Source organism: Acanthisitta chloris, unplaced genomic scaffold (genome assembly GCF_000695815.1).
Source record: "Acanthisitta chloris isolate BGI_N310 unplaced genomic scaffold, ASM69581v1 scaffold8214, whole genome shotgun sequence".
NCBI lineage: Eukaryota > Metazoa > Chordata > Aves > Passeriformes > Acanthisittidae > Acanthisitta > Acanthisitta chloris.
In genome coordinates, this window is record NW_008670904.1 from 1 (window position 1) to 9796 (window position 9796).

The 9796-nt window shown below is 37.9% G+C and overlaps 1 protein-coding gene across 1 annotated transcript in view; it reads right to left on the bottom strand.

Annotated features, from left to right (window-relative positions):
* Positions 1-566: 566 nt before the first annotated feature.
* The window catches only part of LOC103801459 (echinoderm microtubule-associated protein-like 5), a gene marked incomplete at both ends in the record, with an annotated part of 50035 nt that continues 40805 nt past the window's right edge, over positions 567-9796 (bottom strand). Inside the window, 7 exons of the mRNA XM_009073874.1 lie at positions 567-655; positions 1923-2054; positions 2856-3008; positions 4786-4927; positions 6577-6704; positions 7477-7588; positions 8696-8898. Of these exons, the coding sequence (XP_009072122.1) occupies positions 567-655; positions 1923-2054; positions 2856-3008; positions 4786-4927; positions 6577-6704; positions 7477-7588; positions 8696-8898 (959 nt within the window). The remainder of the gene's footprint in view (positions 656-1922; positions 2055-2855; positions 3009-4785; positions 4928-6576; positions 6705-7476; positions 7589-8695; positions 8899-9796) is intronic.

Sequence of the window (9796 nt, forward strand, 5' to 3'; positions counted from 1 at the left end):
AATAATAATAATAATAATAATAAACAAAAATATATTTTTAGTGTTGCCATGTAGAAAAACACTGTGTTACAATCTCATGGAAAACATGATTACAAACTTTTACTCTCTGCCCTATGACAATGGTCTATGTCTGACAAAAACAAACATAGCTACAATATACTACCCTTGCCTGTGTGTATTATGCATTCTGTATTGCATTGTTATGTAAAGACAGACACGAGGTTTTCCACAGCAAGCTTAGGGCTAAGCAATCTGCAATCAATTTTCAAAGGTGTTTCGGTATCAGAAGCAGCACACAGAAGTCCAGTGAGATTTTCATGACTCATTCAGCCAAATGTCTGTTTCTTAACAGAAGAGACAAATATGATATCCCCTATGCATTTTGTTATTCTGATTACATTATCTAACTGCACAGGCTGAGAAAAGGAATAAAGGTCAGCAAATGCCAAACCAGAAGCTTTTTCAACAGACCAGTTAAAAATTATAGTTTTACACATCATTCCCTCTTATGTGGTATAGGTGGCTGTAATTTGCAAACAAGTGAAGAAGGCAGTACAGTTCCTCACCTCCAAACTAGGAATTGTCTGTTTTTTCCCACGAGGAGCTTCAAAAAACAACTGCTCTTTAGCACCAGTGTTGACTTGCAAGAGTTTCCCTATAAAAGATATTGCATACTGTATGTTAACATTAAATAGAAGATTCCATTTTACACAAGAAAAAAAAAGGTTATTTTGAAATTTTTGTTGCTAGCAACATTACACAAATTGTTTCCATTGGAAAAAGTTGCATACGTAACCAGTGGATCTGGAAGTCTGGTGTTCTAAAGATCTAAGTCCTTAGATCCCTTAAATTCACAACTCTTTCTCCTCTCTTAAAAACCTGAAATACTGCATCACTTTTCTCTCCTTTTTATGGTTGTTGTCAGATGGCAGACAAAATGTACTAGGTCGAATTCAAAGCTTATGGTAACTGGCTGATGATGTCTGTGCTCTTGGGATGGAGAAGCACATATGCTGCCTGGCCAATGGCTGCTTCCAAGCAAGTGACACTTGCCTTTCTACTACTTCACTTCTCAGGATAAATCTCACCAGTGTTTCTGTCCTCTTCCTCTGTCCAAACTTCTCAGAGGAAGCTAACTCACAACACTCTTCCAAATTAAATCAGACTGTTTCAAAAGTGATTATGTAGAGGAGTAAGACCAGGAACAACTGGATTGTACAACTGCACACCTTGTTTTATGAATGAAACAGGACTTAATTTAGTATTTAAATTAGTCACATGTTAAGACCCAGGAAGACAGGAAGTCCAGACTTTCTCCTTGTTTGACAACAAGAATACATATGCCTGAGCTACAGATACAACTGCATTATACAGTATATTACTCAAGAAATAGAACCACAGAATCATAGACTGTTTTGGGGTTGGAGGGGACCTTAGAGATCATCTAGTTCCAACTCCCCTGACACTAGGACAGGTTGCTCAGAACCCCACCCAGCCTGGCCTTGACCAGCTTCAGGGATGGAGCATCCACCACCTCTCTGGGCAGCTGGTTCCAGTGCTCTTATAGAAAAGAATTTCTTCCTAATATCTAATCTAAACCTACCCTCCTTCAGCTTAAAGCCATTCCCCCTTGTCCTATCACTACATGCACTTGTGAAGTCAAACAATAAACAGGAAAGATTTTAAAGGAAACCCAAACAAACCAATCTATAGAGACAAATTCTGCTTCAAATTATGCAACTTCTAACTACATAAGTAGTAGTAAAAATCATGGGTTTAATATTTATTCAGATGCTGTGAGCTTATGCATAAACTGAAGAACCAATTCTGTCAGTGATACCACAAATTCACACTAGATGTACTGGATTTAGTCTATAATGCAATCAATCTTCCAGCACATTTTTAGAGCAAAAGCCACTTGCCTCTTATGTCCCAGTCCATGTGCGTGATGTAGCTGGAGGCTCCCTTGCAGATTCCGACTCGTTTACTGCTCATTACGTTGTAAATATCTACAAAGTTGTCACAGGATGCCACAGCTAAGTACTTTCCAGCCCCTAAAACACATCAGTACAAACACAAAACATTTTCAAATACTGTAGTGCCCTGTATGTTAAACACCAGTAAATTCTGGAATGTAGCTATATGCAACTCAGATTCCTTTGAAAGGAGCTTGCTCATTTACACATATTCCCCGACAGACTAATGTTCATATCACATAATCAAAATCAGTATGAAATAAACATTATATCATTACATTTTTGAACAATAAAAACCATTGGATAATATTTTAAGTGGTAAGGCTTAGGGAACCAGAAAGTAATGTTGCATGAGAATTGGTATCAGTAATTAGCATGAAATTTCCCCAAAAGATGAGTATTTTAACTGAAGGAGGCCATGCATTTGAGTTCCTAAATAAGAGCTATTCTGTTGGGAGAAATCCCAGCCTCACTGGGAGTGCAAGGCACTGTAGGGGGAAAAATAAGAAAACAGAACTTTGTGACATGTGAGTTTCAAGCATTCTCATTAGTTAACAGTAAGCTCAGTGAAGAGCCAAACTTATGCAGCTCAAAGTGTAACCCTAGGGACCTAAGGATGGATGTTTGCAATTTAGAACTGACTATTGCATTCAGGAAGTTACAATAAGAAAATATATTCCAATAATCTCCTCCTCCAATGAGCAACACAGGACTTCACCCCAGTGCTTTTCAAAACGTTAGTATTAGTTTTGCTGACCTATTTCTTACATGCAAAAGAGCACTACAAATCTCTACTCCTTTTATCTTCCAAAGGTGATGAAACTTGCTTAAGCAACTTTGATATAGAGATTGATATATTTTTTTTTAAATATCGCTTACCAGGAGAAAATCGAATCTCTGAAATAACATCTTTCCTGTGCTGGAAAGAGACAAGGTCCTCCAGGGTATCTGCATTAACGATCAAAAAACTCCCATCGTTGAGACCAACGGCTAATGCTTTTCCATCAGGAGAAAAGCAGCAACATCTGCCTCCTGTGAGGAATACAGAAATGGTATTCAAATACCTTTACAGTACATTATCCTTCTTTTGGATCTGTTTTTCCATTAGTAAAGGAAAGCTATTCCTATACTATTAAACTTCCAAGGAAGTTTTCTAGATGCTACCAAGACAATTTCCAAGCTGTGAAAGCACACAGAAGCTATTGTCAAATCACCAGGTACAGAGGCCTGGAATCTTAGAGTACATTTACTTGCATCACATATGTTCTACATCAGCAATACAGATTCATCACTATTGTCTGTGTATATTTAGTTTGCTCTCCTTCTCAGTATCTGATGCTGGTTGTTTGCTATCATTTGCTTTGGTAAAGAGAACAAACCTGGAAAAGACCTTCTGGACTCACAGAATCCAGTCATTTGCTATCACAGTCAATTAGGCATTGGGTCATAGAATCCTTCCAATAAACATGCCAAGTGTCATTTGAAAAGAAGTTTAATTTCCAGTCTAAATTTATAGATGGCTAGCTAGACTTGTTTTCATGCCAGAATCTCCCATTAGCATAAATATTTTCACTATTTGCTCCCCAATCAACATGTAGATAGAAATCCTTCCATTCAGATGGCTCCACCACAAAGCTGCTCACTCATTATCCTGTAGTTCCTTTCCCATACTCAGCTTTTCTAATTTCATTCAGCTGAACACAGATCAGAAATGTACACCAAAAATAACCTGAGTGACGTCTTGTAAATTAGGGGAATATGTCTTGGGAAAAATACCTCATTATCACATGCAATTGTCATCCTGCAATCAGCTACAACATCCTGAGCCTTCTGCTCATTAGTTACTCCTGAACTACACAGACATTTTGCTTACACTCATTGAATCTTGTCTTTTTAATTACCAAATACTATTTCAACTCCATTACAGCAGTCTGCAGAAGTATGCATCTCTCTCTGTACAGTACACAGGTACTTTTTTAAGACTGCCAAAGCATCCCAAAATCTGCTTCTTCAGCAAATAAAGTCATCACAGACTTTTTTTTTGCCAAAAGTACCCTTAAAAATATTAAGAAATATAAGCTTAAAGCTTGAGCAGAGTTTGCCAACTTTTAACTTCCTTAATCCTGCTTGTGTGAGCTCCTGACTCTTCTTTCATTTACTTTATCAATCTAAATCATCTTCAGCTAAGCTGTCTATTGTGTTTGAACCCAACTGCATTGCTGAATGCCAAACAGATAAAGCCTATTGTATTCCTTTGTCTAGCAAAGCATCACTATAAGCTCGTTAAGGTCAGTCTGGCCTAACCCTAAACAAAGTCTCCTTATATGATGTCGCTTACAAAAGATTTTCCATCTTTGAAAATAGAATTTAGTAATAAACTTTGAGTAAAAATCTTATGACTGTTCTTTCCCTGACATTCCAGATTCTTCTAACATTCACCAAGAAGATAAATTCAACATGATTTCTGAGATTTCTTCCAAAAATTTCTAGATCCAAAGTCCTCCACTGTTCAATAAACCTTCCACTACTATAAGCAACATGGCATTTATGGAATTGGCTGCACTTTTATCATAAATTCACTGACTTAAATATGCTATGATGGCAAATAATCTTCAGAACAATATTACACAGAAATTTTTTGTACAGATTCATTAGCTTAAGGGCTACATAACTTGTGAACATAGCATTAACAAAATAATTCGAGCAAAGGAAGGAAGGAATTTATTCAATCCTGCTTTCAAAAGATTCATAATGCTTGTAAAGGTCAACTAAATCAGTTAAAGATTTTTTTCCATACTAAGCATCTTACCCTTTTTCAATTTGCGAACAGCTAACATACAATGGCTAGGAGATAAATCCCATATTCTTAAGGTTTTGTCATCACTTACAGTGGCACAAATAGGTAAATGAGGATGAGTAGCTAGACCCCAAACTTCCCCCTCCATGTGACCCTGAAAAAACACAATGAATCAGATTACCTTTTATTTTAAATTAAAATATTAAATAATACATTTAAGGAAGTTTTTAAAAGACAGAGAACATTCATATCCTGGACAAAATTCACAGTCACTTGCAGTTACAGTGGAAATTACACTAATTAGTAGTACAGAAAACTTTTCCTGAGAAATAAACCCCACATACATCTATGTCAATGATGTGGACAGTAAGACTGAGTGCACCCTCAGCAAGTTTGCAGATGACACCAAGCTGTATGGTGCAGACAACATGCTGGAGGGAAAGGATGTCATCCAGAGGGACTTGACAGGCTTGAGAGGTGGACCCATGCAGTGAAGCCCAACAAGGCCAAGTGCTAGGCTCTGCACATGGGTCAGGGCAATCCCAAGCACAAATACAGGCTGAGCAGAGAATAGATTGAGAGCATCTCTGAGGAGAAGGACTTGGGGGTTTTGGTGGACAAGAAGCTGGACAGGAGCTGGCAATGTGCATGTGCAGCCCAGAAAGCCAACCATATCCTGGGCTGCATCAAAAGAAATGTGACCAGCAGGTCAAGGGAGCACATTCTGCCTCTCCACATTGGTGAAACTCCAGTACTGCGTCTAGCTCTGGAGTCCTCAGCATGGGAAAGACATAGACCTGTTGGTGTGGACCCAGAGGAGCACCACAGAAATAGTCAAGGCGCTGGAACACCTCTCCTATGAGGAAAGGCTGAGAGTTGGGGTTGTTCAGTCTGGAGAAGAGAATACTCCAGGGAGATCTTATTGCAGCCTTTCAGTACTTAAAGGGGTCTTAGGAGAATGATTGGGACACCTTTCAGTAGGACTTGCAGTGAGAGGACAAGGGCTAATGGTTTTAAGCTAAAAGAGGGCAGAGTCAGACTAAATATAAGGAATCAAATTTTTGTGATGAGAGTGGTGAAACAAAGAGGTAGCAGACGCCCCCATCCCTGGAAACATCCAAGGTCAGATTGGATGGGCTCTGACCAATCTGATCTATTTGAAGATGTCCTTGCTTACTCCAAAGGGTTTAGACTAGATGACCTTTAAAGGTCCCTTCCAACCCAAACTATTCTGTGAACTAGATTTTTTCTTTACCTTAGGTTCTAATCTATTCATTTAACAAATCTAGTTCTTTATCTATTGCACTGGCCACTCAGAATTGAGAACTAAAATTGCAGAGATTTTTATTTAAGCATGACGTAAAAATCTGTTTTGTAGTCAGGCTTAAGAAATGCAGTCACTTAGTATGGCAAAGACAACACACTTTTTTACATAACTACAAATAAAATCTAAAAACAAACCTTAATGAGTCAACTTTTAAAAAATAATAAGATTACTCTTACTACTCAGAAAAAGTTAATAAGGAACTTGGTGGAGGATCCACTGTTCCACACACTTTTTTCTTTCTTTTTTAAACAGAAATATGATCCTGGCCTGTTTGCAAGCATGAACTTGCTGAACAAAGCAGTACATGAAATTCTGCAATGTATTTTGCTCATTAGTCATAATGGTCTAGATTAACTAGAAATGATAGTAACTCACTAACTTCATTAGTAATTAAAATGTTTGTTATTTCACAAGTCTTGAAAAATAAAATCATATTTGTGGTATAAAATATTTGACTGATAAAATTTAACATGTACCTGAACCAGCAGAGTTATTGGTCCACTTTTATCCACCTCCAATATTTCACCATTCTTTGTGCCCACTAAAATATGACCATGTCCTAATGATATGGCACGTATAGAAGGATTATCTTCTAAGAGGAGACCTAGAATGTTAACATGTTAGAAGACAGGACATTCTCAAGCATGCCTCAAAGAAGATTTTTCACACATATGCACACCTACATTCTCACTGTAGAAAAAGATACTCAGTATTAAACAGTAAAAACATATTCCTGCACTGAAGAACTGACGTGCCTGTATTCATTTGAGAGCATTTAGCAATTATTCAACTGACACCAATGTGTCAGGGGGACAGAAGAGAAAAGGCTATTCAGAATGTCAAATAGGGGAAACTGTACACTAGCACTAAGATCAAGAATAAATTGTCGAAATAGGAAAATAGGAATTAAAATGTTCATTATTTCAAAAGATATAGTCAGATGTATTGACAGAAAAGTAAGTACTAATACCATACAAAACTAACTGAATTCCTTCCCTTCTCCAAAACAAAAAAAAAAAAATCACATAAGAGGCTCCATGACCAGAAATATAATAGGCTTTTTGGTTGCCACTTTAATAAATAAAAAAATAGAAATCACTTGGGTTAAGAAACTCAAAGCTAAATCAATTAGTTTAGGCTGACAATAAGGTAAATATGATCTGCACCCACCAAATGTGCAACCTACCTACACTACAACATACCATTCCCATCCCAACAGAAAAATTACTTATTTGGAATCAGTAAAGCTTAAAAAAGTGATTTTAGTATTCATTATGTCAAGTGTGGACTTCCTCCTACTGGGGAAAGCAGTTCCACAATGTTTTCTAAATAAAGTACTTTAAATAGAATAAAACAGAGGATAAAGTCTGTGCTACCTTTAGACCCAGGAGCCAAAGCAGCCCTTTTGATGGCATAGGTTTTGAGACATCGTTCAAAGCTATCGTCCCAGAGAGCTACTACCCCATCCTTTCCTCCAGTGACAAATCCCTGGGGGATAAAAAAGATTAAAAAAAATAAATCACAAATTATAATCAATTATCATCTTTCCTTAATTTTTCAGTGATTTCTGCCAATACTGAAAATGGACCAAATACAACACTGTAATGCACAGAGCTACAGATGTTAGAGATAAAAAGAACAGGAGCAACAAAATGATCGATTCTCCTCCTGATGAAGGCAGCACAGCCCTGTGCAGTCCATGTACACAGCCTGGATTTAGCAGTTCTAACCTATATGCTACTACCACTCTACAAAAAGAATTTAACCAACATACTGCAGTGTTTTTCTTGATATTTAGCCTCCCCATCCCTTTGGCATTTCATCTCATTGCTCCAACCCAAGCTTAGTACCACTCACAAAAATTTGATTAGTGCTTACATTTTTCAAATATATGCATATTTGTGCCCTTCTGTCTTTAACAATTATTTACAGGTATTTAATGAAGCAATAGGTATACATAATGCTCAAATCATGAGTCCTTTCCTTTGGAGCACTTAGTTCTTGCAGCATGAATAACACAAGCATTGTTCAGTGCTACTATATTGAAACTCCAATATTGGAAGGTGGAATGACTTGGTCTAACCTAGCAAAACACACATCTATAGCTGACTCCAAACATACAAGTAATCTAACTGGAACACCCATTCACATTTAAGCACATGCTTAAAGGCTTTCCTTAGCTCAATGAAGCTGACAATCAGGAGAAAGTACTTAATGACCTACGGACTGAACACTCCTATGGGCAGACAGTAATTACAGCACAAAATTGTAGAATATAATCTTCTTCCTCTCTCCCAGGCTCACATATCTCATTAAACTTTTGGATGCTTAAATCAGTTACTGTTATTTCATTAGTAGGAGGTTATAAAAATTACTGGATCAGATGTCACTGGACCACAAGGGTTTGAGAAACAGCATGCTACATAACAAGAATAAGAAACATGCATAAAACACTCTTTGAATCTGGACCCCCCAAGGCTTTTCTATAAGGGAAATAAGGACATGGATTCTTGAGTTTGGGAAGGCCTAGCTTTATCATAGACTTTTTCTTTTGTCCAGACATTAAAAAAACAAAACAGTGAGCAGTTTATTTACTTTTTCCAATGCGTGCATGCTGAACACAGGACCATCATGTGCTTTGACAGTTTTTAAGAGAAACACATCTCTCCAAATACACACATCCCCCGTGGAAGTTCCAGAGAAGGCCATCTCTTCAGTCCAGCCATACACTGCACACATCATTGTATCAGTCCTTCCCAGTGCACCTATGGAGCCCTTTCTCCCAATTAGTCCTCCTCCTGGTTGAGACCAAAAACAAGTCATCAGATGTTTGCTTAGAATTATTTTCCAGAAATTATACAACTTTACCCAGAGAACAAGTCCCTTTCTCCTGGCCCACCCGTGCTCCCTGAAAACCTGAGCCTGAGAAAAGCTCTCACAAAATAAAGGGTTTATATTATTTGGCATCTTTCACGAAAAACCCCCAACAAAACCCAACCTTACTTTTAACTTACTACTTGAATCTGAATTCGAATATGCACGTATACCCTCACAGACACATAAAGACAAAGTACATTTGTAAACTCACATCTAAACAAAAAGAGTTATATCTACCACACAGAGTCCACAGAAATTACTAATGAATTAACTTGAAAGAAAACCCCCCAACTTTTAAATCTTCACAGCCCACTCTTTTTGAGATATGTTTTCAGTGAGAGGGTATCTAATTGTATTTTAGAGGTTTCCTTGTATTGGCCTCTGGATAATAGAAATGTTACGATAAATACATTTTATATTCTTTCGTATTTAAAATCATTTGGCAGGTATAATGCACAGTAATGTCTGGCTAGAAAGACAGATTTATATCATCACAGTCCTCAGAGAAACTTCACGTGGTGTAACACAGAAGCCCCTCAGGACCTGACACTTCATACCGTTCTTGTAGTGACAGTCACAAGGTCTCAGAACTTCTCTGCCATCACTTGGCACTGAAACAATTCAGCTCAATGCATACACTTCGGTGTCACTTCTCACATCAAGTGCACCTGGCCTGGTGCAGATTTCAGAAACCTGACATTTGCTAAGGAGCACTGATACCCTGCTCCTCACAGTAACACAGCTACGTGTTTCACGGTGACTGCCTGGCCAGCGTGTCGCTGGGTTCACACAGATGGGCCGCGGCACTGGAGACACTGG